We start from the raw sequence: 22,866 nt of genomic DNA, 5'->3' as shown, positions 1-22,866 counted from the left end.
TATTGAAGTGGCCAAAGATGCTTGTACCACCTCTTCTGTAATAAAGAACAAGCAGGTACACATCATGCTGATGCAGTCTCTCCTATTTGCATAGGGGTCCTAGCTTGTTGCAAACGAGAAAAAACTTCCACTTTTGCATCCAGCCTTAATATTGATGTGATGCAAGGGCAAACAAGCTATCAGGAGGTGCACTGACTGTGCACCACAAGGAAACTGAGCATAGTTAATGCATCCCAAAGTGTCTTTTGTGAGGAGGACAGAGGGTACAAGGAAACAACGTAAATCATCCTCCTGCAGATGGATGCAGTCCCCTCTCTCACTGCTATACTCTCTCTGGCTCAGGTGCAAACTCACAACTTTGTACCTGTGCTGCACAGTGAGCACTTTTTCAGTAATCTAGTGGTCAGTTCAGGTCTATGCAAGGCGTTCTGGATGAAGAAGTGGCTGGTTCACACCAGGTTCATGCACTGGATTAGTGGACTCAAGCTAAATATACAGAGGAAAGTTGTGGTTCAACAATGTGTAAGCAGATACTGGATCTGTGCTTGGCTCTGGGGGCTGGGGGTTTGGAAAATCTTTCTTTAATTATAGGTGCTTCAGTACCACATGTGTTGAAGCTTATGGTTGTGAGGAATCGGTTGTAGTTGACAACTAATACTGGTGAATAACCAGAAAATCTCTCTAGGTAACTGAGAAGAGACACACTTGTTAAAGGAAAACTAAAAAAGAATTTTAAAACAAAACTTTGTAGAAACCAACAAACAGTTGAAGTCAGGTTCACTGGCCCAATTTCATGAAGTCTGTAGCCCACCAGTCAATGGGTGAGTCAATCTGCATACCATGTCTCACCAGTCTTGGGTACATTTTATGGATATTTTTTGTAAGGCACTGAATGGTTGGGTGAAGGACAGTAAGGAGAGTAGTTAAGAGAAGCAGTACAATCTATTTGCAAGAAAGCACATGCTTGGTAATTGCTTTCCAGAGTAATGCCAACATTTGATAAGACTCCAAATTCACTGAGCCTAGGAAGCTTGCAAAGGATGTGGTCCAGAAGAAGGTACCTAGGAGTGACCCCAAGAGAGGTGGTTCAAGTTTCCCACTGCAGAGTGGGGAGAGGGCCAAGGTGAGAAAGGCAGGTTCCAGAATACGGTGGGGAGAAAGGTTTCCAATGCCCCTTCTGAGAAACAGGGCAGAGGTTCTGGTGAACAGTGGCACAGAGGACTCAATTTCCAACTCAGGTGCTTGTAATTGAGCCCTGAAAGTTCAAGTTTCTGGGGGTACTAATTCCAATAGGCGGGTAAAGAGGCCCTGTTGGAGGGACAGGAGGTGAATACAGTCCACAGTGGGAGGGCTAGTGGATCAGAGCTTGCCATCTCGTACACAAGAGCGGACCAATTCTGACACTGGTGAGGCCACTTTTAACCAGGAGGTGCTGCCTGCATTGCCAGAGACAGAGGAAAGCCGATCTGCACCCGGCAGACACCTGCATGACATAGAGTGTGTCACTCTTGAGGTGGGTGGTGTTTCTCCCCTGGAAATTCTTGCTTGCTAAGCATCTGTTCAGCCTTAGGGTACAGACCCTGGGCTGAGAAGATAGTCTCTGGATACCACCCCAAGATGGCAACAAAGATTGGCTATAGGGTGCCTAACACCCAGAGCTACAGCCCCTCACACTGAGAAACCTAAGAGATCGGAGAAATCTCAGGAGAAAGTTGAAAACTCCTTATCAGCCCCAAGGCTGGAAGTGAGGCCAGTCCAGGACCCCAGGTTACAGCCTCCACCTGATACTGGATCGCTAGGGGCCTGACTCTTGACACTGCCAACTGTGTATGGCCATGTGCTTATGGGCAGTTTCTCCTGCATTTGGGACAGAAGTCTGATCCAAGGGGCAGAATGGGCCATGTCACTTTGTTGGCCATGGTGGTACTGTCTGCCTACTAATATGCATCTGTGAGCAAACTAAAGTTAGGTTTCTCACAGATGGGGTCCACAGATGAAGAGGAGGGATCCCCATGAGTCAGCCCAGTGACTCACAAGAGTGTTGACAGAGATATCCAACTAGTTTCAGTGGGACATAGAACTAACAAGTACCACAGGGAGGGTATGGCTGAGGAGGCGAAAATGGAAAACCTAGATCAATTGAGCTACGTGTCAAGCTCCCCTCATCCAGTCAATTATCCTATAGCGGGCAGCCATCAGTATCCCAAACTACTCACTGTCACTGGGTGCACTGCTAGGGAGTCGCCTGGGCTTTGTGGGCCGACTGGGCCCCAGGGAGAGACACTTGTGCCAGCGGCCTGCCCTGAGTGCTACCAGTACAGAGGGTTGCGCTGAACCCAGGCAAGGCCTGACTGCTGGTCTGGTGGCTGAAAGTCGATGACTTGTGGGGTTTGTGCTGTCCCTCCCGCTACTGCATACATCCCGAAATGGACAACTTGGGCCAATCGGCTGCTGCAGCCTGCCACTCCTGGACTTAGATCAACAAGGTTGGACTGCGACTCCTAATCTCCGAGAGAATGGAGGTGGCAGAACAGGGCAATATTGTTGTTCCCTACCTGCGACCCCCAGGTGAGTGCCTGCATAGTGCCATATTTGCCCTCTCCTGATTGGCGCAATTACGGACACCAGGACTGGAGGTACATGGGGCCTACGGCCCAGAACAAGTAGTCTTTGCTCTTGGGGGTCCAGGGGAAGAAGGGGGGGAACTGCCTCCCAGAGGATCTTTCATCACACATTGCCTGGAGATGACGCCCAAACTCACCTGGACTGCTCCCTGCATTTTGGAGCCTCTTTGGGGCCCAGTTCCTCAATCAGCACATTCTGGGCTCAGGTGGTACAACATTAATATAGCATGACTCTGAATCTCCCGGGCCCTATATAAGTCATCACATGAGTGCAAAGTGCCTGGTGCTGGGGGATGTGAGGTGGAGGCCATTACATTTACACCCTACATACCTGGTGGGTGCTCGGACTGACAACAGCCCATGAACCTCTATATGTCTGCAAATATGGGCTGCTAAGACTAAGGGCCTGATTTAGAGCTTGGTGGAATGGGTCCTGCTATCGCTCTTCCGTCGGATTTCAGGCCCACCGCCTTGGTGGTCCGCCCCCTGAATTTAGATTTTGGTGGTCCCATAGACAATAGCCCGCCACAGTCCTGCCAACTCTGCCAGAAATCTCCACCCACATTGATGACGCAATTTGATATAGTGTCAGGCGGCGGGACTCAAGCCACTTTTCCTGCTGAACAAATTACAATGTGCCTTACTAATGTGTTACCTTCATACCTGAGCTGGTGGATTGGAAGGGAAATGAGGTAAAAACCTACCTTTTTACCATTTCCACTTCCATTTTCAACTGGATCCGAATGAACAAGACATGCCACTGCTGCTGCCACTGAACTATGAATGAAACTTGACTTCGTGGTCACCGGACTCAAAGGTCAGCATTACATATCACAAGTGAATGTTGTTGGAGACACACCTGTATGTAAAATAAATTTCTGACATACACAATTTTTTATTTTGGTGTAAGTATTCATTATCAAATGAATGCTTGCACCAAAAAAAGAACATCACAATTGTAAACTGTGTCCATGTGTGCAAATGGTACCAGTGAACGTGAGTCTGTACGTGCATATCATTGCAACAACAATTCCATTCCAGTACCACAATGAATGTACTGCAATACACAATGTGGAAAACATTGTGTGAAAGTTGGACTCAGGTCATCAGACCTGTATTCTTAATCTAATATGTATTATTTAGGCAGCGTAACTCATATGTGACAGTGAAAGAAGTTTGGATGGTACAATTTCCCCTGGCTCTGTTGCCCTTCACTTGTGTCCTGCCTATAGTCCAGGGGAGTCCTCCTCATGAGTCCATTCATGAATGGGCATTTACTAGGTACATAACTGGCACCTCAAAGCGTTTACCTGGAAGGGGTGTGAGTAGATTGGCTGGGTGAGGTAGAGGGAACTGGAGTGAGTTATGTGGTTGTGTCTGTATGAGTGCCACTTGCATGTGGATCTGATTTTTGCCTCTCCCATAGACTAACATGGGGTTACCTTATACTTATTATGCGCTAAGTTCAGTTTGGGACCAGATACAGAAATGCTGCTTATACAAATTATAATTTAAAATCCTCTTTAATGGAAAGGCCAGATTTTAAGATACTATTCTAAAAATGCCACTTTTCGAAAACAAGCATTTCTTCTGCTCTAAACCAAATGTGCCCTTCTGCCTGTGTCCAGGCTCACATGATTCTGAGTGGCTCTCATGGTGTGGGTTGCGTAATGTTTCTGTACATTGAAACAAAAGAAGCCTGTGTGTGGTGGGAACGGTTCTTCCTGACAGGATGGCTGGGGAGAAGTTGTGTCTTGCCCTGAATACACTTCAAAATAACCTGCCTGCAGCACACAGAAAGAAACCTGACACCAGGCTGTCCTTGCCTTTGTCACCCTAGACAGTTTAAAGCTTAACCCAGGGTAAAAACTGACCAGGATCAGTTTGGGGGATAGGTAAGAGAATCCCCCCGCACAAAGGCTAGCACCTGGTATAAATGCAGCCCAGTCAGTACCTCTCATTGGAACAGTCCTTGGGAGTATTCAGAAGAAGGACTGCCCTGCTTTCTGAAGAAGAAAGATTGGATCTGCTTGCCTTGAAGCCACGCTCCTCAGAAGGGACTCCGAGGGTTAGTCGCCTGACCTCTTGTTTGAGCTACAGGGACACAACAAACTTCCAGGTGCCTCCTTGCAACTGCTCAGCTGACCGGCACTAACTGGACATCAATGAGCTCTGAATGAACTCTGCTGCTGGTCTCTGCTGGAGTAACTCCTGATCCCCAAGAGGTGCCCCCCAAGGCCTGAACCCTGGGCTGACATCAGAGTTTACTCTTCTGAAGAAAAAGTGAAGATATAGAAGTTTTGGGCTCCTTGATAGCACAAAGTGATCACTTAGTGCCGAGATTCAACCACACTTTGACTGCCAGCACGAAGTTCCAGTGGCACCTGCTGTTTGTGCCAACAACGACCGTGCACGATGCCAGACCTGCTCCTTGAGCCGACAACAACCTTCTTGAAGCCACCACCAATGTGGACGGCACTCTTCTCACAGACTTCAGAAGTGTAACCCTTCAGCAGGACAAACCTGGTCCCTGTGTCCAACCTGTGCTCAATCGCGTTCTGCCTGAACTTGTGATTTGCCCGGTCCAGTGTGACCAGATAACAAAAAGAGGTGCTTTGGACTTTTGGCACTATTTTCCCCTAAACTTTAGAGAGTCTTATCTCTGGTTCTACTGATTGAATTTTTGTCATTTTGGACTCAAACAGTGGTTTGGAGCTCATGATAAATTTATTTTTGGTTAAGTGCAGGAATCTAGTTTTTTTGTAAAAACGACTCAGGGTAGAACCTTAACATATCTCTTTTTATTCTGAGGGTGCTCTTTCAATGATTAAAAAGTAGTGAACACAAGAGGCTTTATGAAACCAATGATTCATGTTTCCATTGGAGAGTTCATGCCTGCATGTTACACCCATTGTTGAAAAGTGCAAATGGTTCTCTGGCAAAGCCCAAATGGGTCTCTGTTTTTCTACAGGGCCTGTGAAATCCCTGCCTAAATGCAAATCTGTGACATTCAACTTATAGTAGAGGCCCAAGGCTCTCGTACCTATTTGTTGTTTGAGTTCTTTGATTACACTACTTGCGTTATGGTGCTAGGATAAGTGCATTGCGAGAGGAGGCACTTCCCTGTAGTCAAACCTATATCAGGGGTACAGCGCTGCTGCTGTACCTACAACTGCCATCAAGAGATAGACAAGACTCTATTTCTTTCATATTTTCAAAGCAGTATGCACATCTAAGGAACTTAACAACAACATCACTGAATTCCCTAAACTAGAATGCTCTGCTTCTACGATTAGTCATTCACAAAATCTTTGAGATGGGTTAGCTGATTACCATATCTCGGGAGCCATGAACTCAAACACTACCTCAGGAACATGTCCATTTGGGAACTTCCACCTTAGACCCCATCATCCAAGAAATTGAAAAGTGCCTACCAACCAACTGTATCTTCCTTCAAGTTGCTCTAGGCCATCCATTTGAGGAACTCATAAAGATAAGCAGCACTGCAGCCATACCAGCCAGACCCAACATCAACAAACCTTTAACAGTCAGAAAGTTCATGAATGTAAATCAAGGCCTCCAATGCCAGTTATAAAGAAACAAGATTTCTTGATCTAATAGAACCACCAATTTTCTGACATATTTCCAAAAGTCAGTTCATGGGCAAACACATAAAAAGATTAGCTTTCACCCATGTTACTACCTATTTCGGAAAAATAACCTTCTCTCAGACTTTGACTAGGCAAAAGAATCACTCTTAAGCGTCAAATGGTATGATCTGTAGACCATATTCAACATAAATCTAGTTGCTGCAACAGAACCACTACTAGACCACTCTTCTGCTTTCCTCATCCCTCCTGTCTGCTTGAAGCCTCATCCCACCCTATGCCAGGGATTGAGTGACACTGATATTCAAGCTATCATCCTGGAATGGATATCCACCTATCTCTTAGCATTATCCAACATTGTCTCACTTCCTCTATTTCCATATGCCTCTTTCACTTCTAATGCCAACATCCCACAAGGTTCCACTACTTCTCTTCAATATGTACCTCAGCCAATACCTGTATGTAATCAGAACACACACATAAAGCATATCAATATACGAAAAGAGAGCGTTAGAGGCATCTACAGACATTGTAATCTAGCAGATTCAGTATGTTTACACCTTGCTTCGTGTGCAATGTGGTCGTGACTGCTTCCAGTGAGGTACATGTGGATATATATCCTTAATTGCATATTTCTATTCCAAGGAAGCTGCCCTGCAAAGGAAATAGTTAACAACTGATTCAACCAAGTAGCGGTATGCTATTGTAGAAGAGAGCTCATGGGCTGGGTGGGCGTCGCCCAATCACCCTGGCAGAATGGGCCTGCTGTGCCAGGGGAACCCTCTCACCAAGCAGAGACAGAGAGAGAGGAGGGGGCCATTAGGGGGAGCAGGGGCAAAGAACAAACACTGCAGAGAAGTGGAGCCTCTGCCATGGACTCCATTGAGTTGAGTGTCACCCTCTGGTGTTGCAGGCCAGATCCACCTGCACAGACGAGCAATGAGGACCCCCTGGGGTAAGCAGTCATCTGTGGCGGATGTGAATCCCTGGGGTTCAGGGAGGTCTCTCATCTGACTTAGCCTCAACTGCAGTTAAATATCTTTCCCAGTCTGGAGGCATGGTCAGCCCCCTTTCCCAGTCTGGAGGCATGGTCAGCCCCTGGCCTGTGTCGAGTTCGGGCAGTACGTCCCGCTCAGCCAGTATCCTCGAACGTTAAGTCCGACAGCCAGAGTTGTGTGAGGGGGGCAGAAGCTGATTTCCAACTGATTGCTGTCAGCCTTTATCGAAAATCCAAGCCAAAACGATAAATGAATTTGAAGGTTTGTGTTTGCCTGTGGATTTGGTGAGCCCTAGTAAACAGTGCATTCTTCAGTAGGGGGGGAGCCCAAGACTTCTTGTGTGTGCACAAGGATATTGCCCCAGTAAGAACTGATGGAAGCGAAACTCCACACCATATGAATAAAGTCTGTACCATCAGTAGAGCAATGGGGGCAGGAATCCCAGGCATTGGGGTACAAAGAGCTATTCACTCGGGGGTGTTTGTTAAGTGTGATGGAAGTAATTGTACTGAGTGTGTTTGAGTCTTGCGTTAGTAGAGACAATTTTAGCCATCCCTGCACACTGAGTCCATTGCCAGTGTGTGAGCACAATATTTAGTGTAGTCTCCCAATATGTGCATAGAACTTGAAGTGGTACACCCCTATATGTACAATATGAGCTGTATAGACAGGTAACAGCTTGTCTGGTCGCACAGTGGGTAAGTAGAGTCTGAAAAAGCTGTGAAGTCTATGGTTCGTCATGTGTTCTCTGCCAAACTTGGTGCATCTGGCGTGTGAGAGTAGCATAGAGTAGGAAGGAGCCTGGTGGAATAGCATAATCACCGATCAGGGCTTCAAAAGTATAGAGGACCTTATCTTCTGGTCGCAGCCGAAGCGAAGAGCACTCCAGCAATGCCAAGAGAAGTAAATCAGGGAAAAGTGTATGATGTTTAATAGTGTAGGTGCTCCAGCAGGCCCTGGCCACTCGTATAAGGACATTACCGCCTCCTTTAGGAACCATCTCCTCGGAGCCTAACAGACATTGCAATATTGCAGGTGGGGCTGCCCCACCAAACCAGTGCCCCAGTTTAGCTATATTATTCCCAGCTAGCCAGCATGTTGGCCACTGCAGCTGGTTTGCTGCATAATAATCTTGTAGTTTGGTGCACCCAGGACGCCCTCAGTCAACGGGGCATACAACGTTTGATTGCCACCCTATGTCTCCCCTTGCCCCATATCAGAGCGATCAGGATCGACTGTATCTCCATGAAGAACCTCCTAGGCAACAGGACAGGAATACAGAGGAGAAATACAGCAGGAGAAGAAGTACCAGCATTTTAGAGATAGCTATGCATCCCATAGAAGAGAGCGGGTGGCTTGCCCAGAAAGACATGGAACTGTGCATCCCAGTCAGTGCTCTACTAATTTCACCCCCAGGTCTTTATCCGTGTGATATGCTCTAGCCCCCAGATATTTAAAAGAGTCATAGCTTTAGGCGAAGGAGGCCCAAGGGAGCCTTTGTTGCTGTTTGACTGTAGTCGCTGTTAGGCAGGAAAAGGTGGGGTTTGTCCCAGTTTACCACCAGGCCAGAGGCCTCACCAAAGAGTAGGTCCATGAGCTGAGTAATGTTGTCAGCATAGTTGTGGAGGTATATTAATGTGTCATCCGTGTATAACAAGATTATATGCCATTTATCCTCTATCCATACTCCCCAATTTGGAGGGGAGTGCATATGCAAGGGGTTCCATGGCCAGAGAAAAAATTACTGGGAAAAGGGAACAGCCCTGTCACGTGCCACGCTCTATGTGAAGTGGCTCAGAGATCATTTCACACGTCTTCACTCATACCATCGGCATATTATAGAACAGCGTTACCCATTTCATAAACTGTGGTCCCACGCCAAGTCTGCTAACGACCTACCAGAGGTAGTCCCACCCCAGTGTATCAAATGCCTTCTCTAGATCGAGAGAGGTGACTCAGGTGGCAGTTCCATGTACCTTTGTGCATTCCATCAGCATGAAAAGGCAGCACAGGTTCAAGGTGTTCCTACCGTGTATAAAGCTGTTCCAATCAGGGTCTATGATATGTGGCGCTAAGGGAATCAGTTGGTTGGTTTGCACCTTCCCAAGGATCTCATTATCACTATTGAGAAGGGACAGGACGTGATAGGGACCTTATAGCATGGGATCCCTATCCAGCTTGGGTAAGACTACTAGCACCACCTCCCGCAAGGATAGAGGAAGTATACCTTCTGAGAATGCCAATTTGAAGACCCAGAGAAGGCGCGGGGCAAGCTGAGATGAAAAGGCAGAGTAGAACTCCATAGGCCAAGCATCATCTCCATCTGCGTACCATTTGTTTAAGTGCTTGAGCCAGCTCCTCTTCGGTTATGGAGGCTTCCAGTTCCGCACGAGAGGGAATTGCAGTGCATCCACGTCATGGACTGGCATCCACTGCCACAGGAGTTGCATACAGTGCACTGTAGTAGGAGTGGAAGGTGAGGTTAATTGCTGCCTGAGAGTTGATAATGCTGCCAGTACCTTCCTGGATAGCAGTGATATGTCTTCGGGGGGAATTTGACTGGATTAGCCAGGCCAGGAGCCTGCCTGCTTTATCTCCCTCAGCATGTTTTCTTGCTGAGTATTCCCTTTAGTCCTGGGTGCCCCCTATACCCAATTTTGGTATCCAAAATATGAAGCTTCCTCAACAACACTATCTTGATCATGTAAACTGGAGTGTAAAGAGTATCCCTATCTGTGGGGTGTAGACTGCATCAGGCATCTAACAAATGGTTGTGGGACCCTGAGCGCCATAGGTGGTTTGATCGGGCAAAGGACTGTGTGCCGGGAGACTGGCATACAGGAGCGATCCAACCCCACATCTGGGACACCACTGTAGTCACCCACCCCGTAGCAAGGAGCCAGAATGTCAAGTAGTGGCACTGGGGTTGAGGATTCCATAAGGAGATCCTTATTGGAGTTGGGGGCATGTAGGGAGATTAAGGTCACCTGAATTACACCCAGCAACCCCTCCATCATGACGCACCTCCCCTCTGGATCTGACTGTGAGAGGGACCCCTTGGGTCACTCATATCAACACACCCCTGGCATATTTGGAGTATGTGGTCCCCACCTCTGTATCCCTCCTTCTTTTGTGTACCACACCTAGGGCAGGGGAGGAGGCTATGTGTACTCCACTTCTCCTCAAATATTAGTATACACAATACCTCTTAATATAGCTAGCCATGCCTCTAACATTCCAAGTCATAAGATGGTACTCCATCCCAGCTAATCATTCACTGTTCAGCATGGTAAATGCAGTGTAGCCAGAACCCCCATGGCCCATCCCCTAACCCCACGCACATCCACAATCCTGCAGCAAAGCATGCCGTAACAATAATGAAAAAACTAAATAGACAAAGAACATCGAATTCAACCTCCCAACTCCCACTCCCAGGCCAGCGTGCCAACAGGCGCCCGACCAGTACAAGGGTGTAGCTTGATCAGTTTGATTGTGGGTGGTGTGAGTTTCAGATTTCCCAACAATCACACTGGGACATCTTGTTAAAACACATTATATGAAAGGCAGGACATGAGGGGGGCTTAGGGGGCAGTGGAAAGAAAGAGGAGTGCATCTTGGTAGGGGGACTTAAAACAGTTTTGTTTTCGAACTAAACACTTTTAAAGAGATTTAAAATGTAGACAAGAGAGTGTGTGTGTATCTTTGTCAGTGTAGGTATGTAAAAATCCCAGGTGAAATCTGACACACTTCAGATTACCAGACTAAAAGCCCTTGTACACAGCCATTTATGACAGAATACATTGTTTAGGAGGGGTGGAACACCCCAAATTCCCCCCTTTGAACTAAGCCCCGGGACCATAAGCACTGTAATGCATGTAAACATAATCACAGAACAGTCATAAGCGAGGGCTGATGGTGATGTGGCAGTAATGATTACCCAATAAGGATCCCTCATGTGTCCAGTCTTCCTCTGGAATTGGTGGCCCCAGCACAGACCAATTGGGACGGAGTAATTACGACACCACTGTCAGGCATGGTTCTCTCATGGCTAGGGGAGACCCTTAAGTTCCATACCTCATATGGGCAAACTAAAGCAAGGCCATCTGCGGACATGGGGGTCATGAGCTGACCCTCAAGCACCAAAGTCACTGGAAGACCCAGGTCTGTCTCTGATGCAGCACTGCTGAGTTTTTCGGTTTCTTCCAAGAGAGGTGAAGCAACCACCTGAGCCCTCTCCTGTGCTGCCCGCTCTCTGGTGGGGTCCACCCTCCTGCCCCGGTCTCGTGCCACTGTGTCATCCATTCAGTTTGGTCTTCCTCCCCTGTAGAAAGTGGGACAATTGCTCGGTGCAAGGCAATGTGAGCTGGGAAGCCTTGCAAAGAGTAGGTTTCCAGCTCCTTGGACGACTCTTTGCACAACTAATGTCTACGGGGATTGTTTAGCAACCTCACTAGGACACTCAAGCTTTTGTTTGTTTTTGTTTTTGTTTTGGAAAGTAGGAAGTCTTGGCACAAAGCCATGCCACTTTCAATGACCCCCCTCTAAAATCGATTGATGGACTGTAACACACCAATTGGCTCTAGGTCTCGCCCCCCATCTAGGCCCTGATCACTACAAGGCCCTTCTACTACCTCTAACACAGTGAGAATTGTATTAAAGCGGCAGGCCTGCTACTCTTTTGCACTCCACGAATGGGTTCAGCTGTAAGATAGGTGCATTACAACTGGAGCACCACTTTACACCCCACAATAATCATCCAGCCCCTTCCATGTAGGTGAATCTACAAACTTACAGCATTTTAACAAAGTACAAGCATTGGCAGGGCTTCTTACAATCTGTGCAGAAGACGGCAAGCACATGCAAACATGACTATTTCTCTGTTTTATCTCTCTGCTTCACAATGTGCTTACTTACAGCCATACAGCTAATGCATCCCACACAGGCCATTCTATAAGCCCATACTCTACCAAGCATGAACAACAAATGGATGAAGCTCTCTTAACTGATCATCCAAAAGCATTTTTTAGCCTTTTCAGTGATATGAAGAGTGACGCAGGTGCTATTACAGAACAATAAAATAAATAAACATATGTTTGACAAATCATTTTATCTTTAGGTGCCTCGAACTGTAAATATGTCTGATGCAAGAGCTGGGCTTTTCCAATTCGATCTTCTCCCCCCCCCTTTTTCAAACATTATGGTTTCAGCTGGATGCCTCTGCATAAGATTGCTTGGTGCAGAGGACCTCAGGCTTTGAGTACTACAGCTTCAATAAAAAAAATATTTGTGAGTGACCTGTTGCTTATCTCCTCGTGCTTAACTCATACAGTATTAAATAAATAAAAATAAAAGTAGGATTTGAATCCTGATTTACTTATTCTTCTTATTGTATACCATGTGATTCTCTAACTTTATGTTTGTGAGTAGGGCTTGTGATATAAGAGGGAAAAGGAAGCGCTGGTGGAATCTTTGCCGTAACCAGATGAAAGTGAAAGTGTTGATAGCAATCTCCACCTTATTACGTGGCCAGGAACAGTAACTATGCTTAAATTATTGTTTGCATAACTATTTATATTTCTTATTAAAATGCATAAAAACATGTTAAAAATCAGATAAGGACTTAATTGTCCTTGGAGAATGTTTTAGCAGAGATTTTTATACATCTGAGGGAGATTCACAAAAGAATTTATGAACATGAAAAGTAGTTCTACAGGATATCCTCTGAATGTACTCATATTTATTTGTAAAATGGCTCTAATATGTTCAACTCCCTATTTATTAGTAAAATGCAAAAAGGGTACAGAGCTTTCTATTTGTATTAATTATATATGAATATTTCCTGAATATTTTCATTTTATTTCAATTTTAGATGTTTTGGGGCTAATTTACAACAGAGTGTAAGCATATGTTGAAAGGTACTAAAGGAGAACTATTTTATGTTCTCCAAAATACATTTTTGAAGAGGCCCTCTGAATTCCCACATTTTTACAGTTACTAAAATAAATACGGATCATATAACTCTGCACATTCATTAACAACTCTGAAGTGGGCCAATGAAAATTGACAGAAGGAAGGATAACTATCATATGAAGGAGATTTTGCACTTGAAGAATATGCAATATTTTGAATCTGGGTAAGGAAGAGCTGAATATACTTCCTTCTCATCACAAACATAATGCGTCATTTGTAGGTCGAAAACAAAACCACACTCATATAACTAAAATGAGTGAAAAAGTCTACCTGAGGAGTGATGGGCCTGAACAGGTTGTAGCAGAACAAGTTGACTTCCCTTTTGTCTGGATCACAGCTGAAGTGAAGGGCTTCATTTCCATAAACAGCAAAGCCCAAAACTCCGAGGAAGAACATGCGAACCGAGCCAAAGAAGAGGGTGTGGAATTGACCGATCACAGTTGGCGGCCTCAGCTATAAAGTAGGAAGAAAGCACAGTGTAGAAGATTAGCGTTTTGTCAATGCAGTAGTGATAAAGGAGCTCCAATAATGATAATTCCCTAATCAGTTCAATCCATTCCTAAACCTGGACATTACTAATAGGTTAGAAATGTTGTCCCTTTTCAACAATTCCAATTTACAACTTGTCTCTTCCATTACTATGGTATTGTGCAATGTAAAGACAATTGTTAATTTTGTGCCATCTACTATCTGTAATTGTTCATCCCACGGCCAGTTCACACTTTCTACATCTTTACAATTCAATAAATTAACTATATCTTCCTCCAAAAACTTTATCAGAGGCAGTGTCTAATTTGTTTTGGAGATTGCAGGTGGTGGGCACCAGCACTCATTTTTTGACCGGGACTCATTTAAACAATATTAGACTTTGACCCAGAGCAAGAGAGAGAAAGGCAGAAATGGGAAACTGAAAGAAAAGCAAGCTACGAAAATAGTGACAAATGGGGAAAGTAGGGGTAAAAAAGAGCCTGCAAGAAAGATGCAGAGACAGGAAGTGTACGGTTGGGGAAGAAAAACCAAGATGTGGAAAGAAGTGTAGGCAGTCTTGGTATTCGGCAACACTGGAATTCATGGCATCGGGAGTGGGCTCCTAAGAAAAACTTTAAGAACCTTCATTTTTTTTTTACAAATTAAGCACTGTTTAGCCCCTAGGTGCCTCGGTTACATTTCAACCTGGCCTGAATTTTACAGACATTGCCTCTATGAGTTAAACGAAATTGGGAAAGTAATGTAAACTTACAGGTACAAAAACAGAAGAAACCAATTCGAAAGTAACCTAAATGTCTCTTAATTATTTGTGAACAATAATTTGAGCAAACCGTCGCATACTCAAAAATAGAAAAAATGAACGGACTTTTGCGTGGCTGTTTAAACTCTTCGAAACAGAGAAATAATGTGCTGCCCCTCTTTTGAGATTTAATATTTATAGCATAACTTTTTCAACACCTCGTGCCCTAGGAAATAAAGGTATTTACTTGGACAAAGCATCCCAGTGTTTAAAGAAATCGCCGCGGACACTAATTGACAATTGTCTGGTCTTAACGCTCTTAAGTACACTTGCAACTCATATTTTTTTCACAATGCATTGACAACATAACGACACAGCATGTAGCTATTTGTGGGTTTTAAATGTAAATTTATGCCTAGGTAGTCCTGGATAATTACTTATGCTGAGCATTAGACAGAGCATTCAACAATTCTCCCAACTTCGACTGTTGTGGCGATTCAGCTACCGTTTACGTGACAAAGCAAAGCTACTGCGTCACATTGACAATGTCACACAAAAAGTGGAGGTTCCAGTGCTTAAGCTATTGTTGGCCACCACACAATGATTTTCTGCCACAGCACATTGCACTGATCCAAAATGTTCCCTGAACATAACAGAGATAATTCTATTCAGTTGAATTTCCATGCCTTGGTCGTATGACCGTGCGTTTGTCAGCGACCCAACATTCAAACCCTAGAACCACCAGCACAACACGAACATTGCAACAGTTTCCCAGGAGATTCTCACTTCCTTATTTACCCAATACTCACGCATCCTTCATAAAAGTTCTTGATATAATTTAAAGACATGTCCTGGAAGATCTTATCCCAGCGCTTTCGAGGAGTGATTCCTGTCCCTCATGGCCAATTTGCTGCCACCAGTCTCCGGCCGACCGTGCTGCTCCCTCATGACCCTTGCGCTGGAAAACTCTGGTCACTGCACATTTCTCTTTTTATCGTCGGGGCCCCCATCAACTTACACACCCAGGACAAAAAAAGCTACACAAAAGCAGCGTACATGCGGTTAGCTTCGGTAATCCCCAACAAACTCAGTCAGCAGAATAAACTACGAAATAACAGGACCCGAAGCACAAAAGGGAGGAAAGGGTGTGCGTGAAAGAGTAGCTGCGGCAAGTCCTTCAAACCTAGCGTTTCTTCCTAGCAACAACGCAGTGCCAGGACGTTACCTACAAGCCTCTCATCTCTTGCACACTTGCTTTTCGCATGAAGATTCACACGCTCTGGAAAGTAGAAATAGTGCATAAGTAGTACCGAGCGAGAAAAGGCACAGAGGCCAGCAAGATGGCCACTACAAGAATGTTTGTGCTAATTGCGGGGAGGGGGGCTTCCTCAGTCAACCCCACAGTCAATTTTAAACCTTTGGGTGTAAAAGCTGCTCTACAAAAGGCAGCACTATGGTCATTTTTCCATGGAAGTCCTAAATACACCTTGAGGCAGAATTCCCTTTCATTCCACATATACATTAAAACAATTTGTTGGCTCTTTTTAAAATGAAAGATTGAAGCTTTTCTGACTTTCTAAGCATGCTAGCCTAAGTATATTAAGATACAAGTACACACATATCAAGGTAAAACAAGCATTTGCAATGCATTGGGTCTCCACATAAATTGAAAATGAAAATATAAGAGTTTCACATAACTAACTGGACTTTTCTTGCCATATAAACTGAAAAGTAAAAGTTTCACATAAGCGAGCTGACGGCCACCGTCAGTGCAAAGCAGACTAACAAAGGGAAATAAAAGTTCACTCGTAGTGAAACCTATCGGCAAAAGTGCAATTATCCATGTAACCGGCAAAAGTGCAATTATCTACGTAACCAGGAAAAGTGCAACTAACTATGTAACAAGGTCGATGTCATGCAAAGTGCTCGACTTATGCCCAGCGACATTGCGCTATGAAAAAAGAGAAAAAATAGTCCAGAAACCAGACGGAAAACACGGGGCCTTGTATGTTTTCAGTACTTGGTTGCTGTGCTCGAGGAGGACTAAACACTGGAAAAGGCATGACTTATGCATGCCTTTCACTAATGAAAGCATGCAGATTTTAAAAGGCAAGCCCACGAACCAATGAAAGAGACTGACGTGACATGGGCGTGGTTTGAAGCTCAAAGAGAGATTACAACATGGGACGGAGCGCTTTGCCCTCGCCCCTAAAAAAGTGGAGTACAAATAATTATTTAGGTTCTATCTCTGCCACCATATCTTTTACAGATCATAAAACTCGTAATATGATCATATTTTGCTGAGTCTATGAGCTGCACATGATACTCTAAACGTGCTGGAAAGCCAGTTTATTCTTTTAGACCACATTACTTTCATTATTATATTTTATAAGGAATCTTTTCCTTACTTTGTTTTGATGATTCTTTAGGAGGTCTGAAAACCATATTGTATTGTATTGTATTGTAATCGTATTTATATAGCGCTTACTACCCCTGACGAGGCGTCGAAGCGCTTTTCGATGAGTAGCACGCTACTCCGGAACCCAACAAGAATTAGTGATGGATTAGTATCATTTAATAATGAGTACAGTTTTAGTATTATTATGAGTTAATTTGAGCCGCGGATATGAGAGTTTGTTAGTTAGATTGACTGGCGTAATGGAGGGGTGGAGGAGGAAAGAAATCCAGAAGTGTTAATTGGGAGTATATCCTTCATTTACTCAATCCAAAGGCTTGGGATGAATAAAGGGGGGTGGAGGGGGGGAAGAGTATGTGGAAGGGTTAGGGAGAGCATAGTAGCAGGGTGAGATGAATGCAGGAGAATTTAGTAGGGTTGTGTGGGAGGTCACAGAGGTAGAGTGAGGTTTGGTGAGTTAGATGTGGAGGGAAGAATTTAGGCAGAGATATTTAGGAGATGAAAGTGGTCGAAGGGATTTGGGATGAGTCAGAGTGAGAATGGAGGATAGTGTGATAGAGACATGACATAAGAGTGATGAAAAATGAGAGCAGAAATTCATAGATATCTAGTATAACAACCCAAAAACCAGGAGCCATGCAATGATCCACAAACATGCCAAGCACAGAAACAACATATACACATACATACACATATATATATATATATATTTATACACACACACATGAATACACACACATATGCACATACAATACATAATTAGAATCATGGGTAAAAAATACTTAGTCAGACAGGTTTAAAGAGTGTGTGTGTGTATTTTATTGTTATGACAGTAGCAATACATATTTTCCAAAGAAACTATAAATAAATAGAAATATACATATAATCTGAAAAAATATTTATCCACATAGGCATATGCAGTTCATAGTTGTTTGAAAAAGGTGGTTATGAAGGAAAGAGCCAACTCTTGAGTAGTTTTCTGAAAACAAGAAAGTTATCTGTGGCTCTTATAGTTGGGGGTAATGAATTCCAAAGTTTGGCTGCTTGGACGGAGAAGGATGTACCACCTACAGTCTTTTTCTTGTATGGTGGTGTTCTAAGGCGGGGTGCCAGTCTTGAGCGGAGGGTTCTTTGTTGGATGTATTTGGTAATTTTCTTTCTGATAAAAAGCGGTCCTGTTCCATGTATAGCTTTGTGGGTGATACAAAGCAGCTTGAAAGTGCATCTTCTGGCAACGGGTAACCAGTGTAGTGCTCTCAAGGCAGGGGAGATGTGGGCTTGCGGCTTTATATGTAGTAGTAGCCTGGCTGCGGAATTCTGGATACGTTGTAGTTTTTTCATAACAGATAGAGATGATCCATGGTAGAGGCTATTGGCATAATCCAGTTTGGATAATACAAGTGAGATAGTAGCTTGCACCTTGTGTGGAAATCCGAGGTGGGGGAAGATGCGTCGTAAAGTCTTTAAGGTGATGAAGCATGTGCGTGCTAATTTGTCTACTTGGGTATTCATAGTTAGCTTGGAATCCATGGTGATTCCTAGGTTTTTCACTTCCTTGGATAATTGAGGAGGTGGTCCGAGATCTTCAGGCCAGACGCACAGAGGGTCATAATTTTTCCAGTCACCACATATGAGTATTTCTGTTTTGGAGGTATTTAGTTTGAGATGGCTCCAGGTCATCCACTGATCAACGGCTCTGAGGCAACTGAAGATTTGTGAGTTTTCAATGTTTTTGGGGTCTTCTAATTGAAGTAGTATCTGTGTGTCATCTGCATAGTTGTAGCATGTGAGATGGAAATCATTGATCAGTTCTGGTAAAGATATCATGTAGATGTTAAAAAGCAAAGGTGAGATGATTGACCCTTGGGGGACCCCTGTTTTTGTGAGGTAGGGTTCGGACGAGAAGGGGGGTGAGTGGATGATATTTGCTCTTTTTTGAAGATAGGAAGTAATCCAGTCGAGAGCAATCCCTTGTATGCCGGCTTCGTGGAGTCTTTGAGTTAGGGTGTCATGGTCAACCGTATCAAAGGCAGCTGAGAGGTCCAAGAGAAGTAGTGCAGCAACTCCATTTCGGTCGACTGTGTTTTTAAGATCGTCCCAGATTGCCATGAGTGCCGATTCAGTGCAATAATGGAGCAGACACTGCAGTATTACACCCCCCACCCCCAATAATGGAGCAGGCACTGCAGTATTATTATGAATACACACACACACACACACACACACGTCAAGTACTGTCCCACCAGCCCTAGCACTGAACTCCTAATAGTTTCAGTGAAGGCGAGCCCAATGGTTGAAGTGGGCTGTCCCTCCAAACCATGCTTCGGGTTTCTGATTTTCACTTAAAACTGATAAAACCTCTCAGAAGAGAGTATTTTCTCTTCAGTATAAACTGGAACACATAGAATTTGGCTGCATGTACACTGTTTTTGTGCTGTGTTGACAAAACAGTGTGTGCGGCCTCTACCTCTGAGCACTTGTTTCCCATGATGGATGCTCATGCTCAGTCAAACGCACGGGCTGCGGTAAAGCATCAACTATACCGTTGTAATAAGGTCCCTAGGACCATCTAACCATCTTGAATTCAGCTTGAGGTTCTCTGCTGTGGTGTATTTAATGGTAACTTATCTACCATGGATTTTTCTTTAGGTGCAAGATGCAAACACCAAAATAGTGCCCTGAGCAACAACTGCACTGAATACAAAGAAAGTTCCTGGTGGAACTAGCATGTGCCCAAGCAGCAGCACAGCGGTGCCTTGCAGAAGTGAATGCTTGCAAGTCCCCATATTGACTTCCATGTGAACACAACATCCACAACACATGGCCCAACCTTGTAAAAGGAATACTGGTGAAGCAAATAGGTCTCATTTTTATGAAAGTTGCCTTGCCAATGCTTTAGGCTGATGCTGGGCAGCATTAGCAAAAAGTGAAAATCACAAAAGTAAAAAGAAGTGACCCAAGTGTAAGCAGTGGAAGGCTACAAGTCAACCAATAAAAGGATTCTAAATAGGCTAATCTCCGTAGGAGGGACAAGCAGCAGAGGAGGGCAAGTTATGCAATAAGGAAGAAAATGAGTGACAACAACACCACCCAATGGCAAGCAATGGGGCAGAAGCTAAAATTCGCCTGGTATGCAAGACCTGAAAAAGGAAGGGGGGGGGTATGATAAGTAAAGGAAAGCCAAGTATAAAGACGCTGCTTTGGAGTTCCAACATTTAGCACATTCACCCACACCCCACACTCATTCAATATTCATTCTATTCACTTACATTCAACATTCACTCACCCACTATTTCTCTCTCACCAGCTACTAGTCTTATGAGAATACCCAAATTAAAAATCGTTTTTTCACGCTAGTGGAGCTTCACTGGTTGCCAATCAAAAAGCGAGTTATTAAAAGCACTCTTTATGGCCTGTACATTTTTACACATTACAGGAAGACATTCTCATGGTATACACCCAGGAGAGCTCCAAGATCTGCTGCATCCAAAACTGTGATTAGCCCCAAATGTAATAAAGCCCATAGGGGTGGTAGAGAAGACTGGACCTTTCCACGAACAAACTCTGGAATAAATTGAAGATCCAGTTTAAAAGACAAATAAAAAAAAAACTGAAATCCTGGCTTCTTTACACTTGATTGTTTTAGGTTCCATACAAATTGTTTTTTTCTCTTATATTCTTCCTTTGTCACTTATCTTGCATATGCCAGCACCAAGACGCCCATGGACATTTGCGTGCTTCAAATAAAATCAATACAAAACCAGCAAATGACTGCAGTGGGACGAAGTGTGGTAAATAAGGAAGTAGTAATAGCACACCTATTCCCTTCAATGGGGAACCAAAGGTTCCCACCACACCAACATCCACTGCCTCCACTGTGTCCCCCTCCTCCTCGTCTCCCTCCTAGTCTCATATACACTCACACCTGCCATCAGCAGCACACCCACCACCACACCCCGCTCATGTGCAGTCACCACCCCAACTACCATTCACACGTCCCCTGTGTCCTCTCCCAGTGTGTCTGTGATGCCACCTACCAAGATACACAAACGCAGGCACACCCGCAAGAGGCAGCAGATAGCACCACCAGCAGTATGCCATGGATGATGGCATGGCCTGTCTGCACTGAAGTGACCCACTTATCGACATCCCACACAAAGCTCTAAAATAAAACCTCCTTCTTTAGGGTCGAGCGCACAAGCGCTCCATTCCTGTTATCTCTTTGAGCTTGTAACCCCGTCCATGTCACTCATTGGTTCGTGCCTTGCCTTTTAAAATCCGCTTGATTTCATTTGTGAAAGGCATGCATACGTCATGCCTTTTCCGGTGTTTAGCGCTCCCTGAGTGCACCCGCCAACTCCTGAAAACAACGAGGCTCGATGTATTCAGCCTGGTGCATGCACTACTTTATCTTTTTATTTTCCACGCAGCGCGATTGCACTGGGCTTTACATAGCACGATTGCGCTAGTTTAAAAAAAAAATTATGTGGCAAGAAAAGTCTAGTTAGGAGTTTAGAACGCTAATAGCTCTAACTCGAGCAAATGCAAGACCAGTTGCATTGCAAATGCTTGTTCAAATGGTTATTTTAACAGCCAGCCCTAACAACCATATTTTGTGCCTTACACAAGAAGTACTTCAAAAGCCAATAAGACTCACTTTTGGGACCAGATTCTCAAACGGGGGCGCGATGCCACAGTAAACAGACACTGCACACTACAAGAGTTTTGATGATTAAATGCTGTTCACACAGCGTATGAAACCTCAAAATCTGTTTAATATACTGTATATTCACTGAATAAACCAGAAGAAAACCCAAAGCCTGCAAACTTTCATGGACTAAACTATTGTATGACCCAATTCCAATTTAAAAAAAACAAAAGGAGCTCCAAAAATGTACACACAATTTTTTTTAAGTAACTGCAACAAACTGAAATGTAAGCGATGATTATTATTTAATGGTACACAAAATAAGGTAAAACTTACAAAAAATGCTCATTTATAATAATTAGGAGGGGAATCTTTCCAAGCTATGCAGAGATGCACACAAATATAGAGGGTTGCATTTGATTAACAACACTGGGTTAGCAACCTGTGCATTTTGGAACAGGAAATTAATCCTAGGCAAAGCAAACACTTAAGCTACTCTTAAAAATGAAAAACGAAGTCTTGATCTTGAGTACTCGAACCTCACACACGGACCCCGATTATTAGTCATGTGGAGTAAAATGATCTTGTGGAATTCTGCAGTGCCTACTTTGAAAACGGTAGTGTTCCTGCACCCAGTTCTGGGGTTGGAATCGCGGACCTGGTTTTTTCCAGGCAGCAATTTCATTCAAAGAAAAAAAAAAGTTTTGGCTACAGCAGCCAAGACTCATGCAGAAGCACACATTTACCACCCGAGGCGGTATTACTCACAGTAGACACTTTCAACGTTTGCACAAGGCGTATCCAGTGCGCTCCTTCCCAGTCAGAGCGCCTTTCAAAATCGCCATCACTAGGAGGTCGGGCAAGCATCTGCAGCTCCTTCTGTAATCCCAGAGCGCTCGGAGGGCACATAAATCAGGTGCACACGTCCGTCGCGCCCCCAGGAGTGTATGGGTTAAACCCCAAGGAACCAGGGATTCTGTGTGTTTCTATTATTGTTATATTCAGTACTGGCAAGGAATTGGCACACAGCAATGGTAAATTTGGAAATGCTTGCAAATTTACTCCCCGCCAGTGCAGTGCAACTGAGAAACAGGGATCAGGGGTAATTGCAACCCCAAAACACTGCAGGTAAGTCACTCTGCTCACCCTTCATTTTAGTGCTTTTTAATAGTTTATCAGACTTCCACTAACAACCTAAATCCAGCAGGAAACAGCCATTAAAACACAGTCATTACCAAACATGAGCGTTACCACGAAGCCATTACCATGCATAGGACTTTATCACGCATGCTATCAAAAAAAATTCCTTTTTAAGGCATGAATGGTGAAGGCATATACGTGGTAAAGGTTTTAAAGGTAACTTTTTTTTTTTTT

General features: G+C 44.3%; 1 protein-coding gene across 2 annotated transcripts in view; it reads right to left on the bottom strand.

Moving 5' to 3' along the window:
• Positions 1-22,866, bottom strand: part of GJE1 (gap junction protein epsilon 1) — a 206,104-nt gene that overhangs the window by 50,375 nt on the left and 132,863 nt on the right. Inside the window, exons 1-2 of one of the 2 annotated variants that reach the window (XM_069235136.1) lie at positions 15,238-15,378; positions 13,471-13,653 (exon numbers count right to left, since the gene is read on the bottom strand). In XM_069235136.1, the coding sequence (XP_069091237.1) occupies positions 13,471-13,653; positions 15,238-15,276 (222 nt within the window). In that variant the 5' untranslated portion in view covers positions 15,277-15,378. Of the gene's footprint in view, positions 1-13,470; positions 13,654-15,237; positions 15,379-22,866 lie in introns of those variants that run through there. The other variant, XM_069235135.1, reaches the window with a different exon arrangement.

The sequence above is a fragment of the Pleurodeles waltl genome, chromosome 5 (assembly GCF_031143425.1).
Source record: "Pleurodeles waltl isolate 20211129_DDA chromosome 5, aPleWal1.hap1.20221129, whole genome shotgun sequence".
NCBI classification, from domain to species: domain Eukaryota; kingdom Metazoa; phylum Chordata; class Amphibia; order Caudata; family Salamandridae; genus Pleurodeles; species Pleurodeles waltl.
The sequence above is the reverse complement of the archived record's forward strand: the minus strand, read 5'-3'. Positions and strand labels throughout refer to the sequence as shown.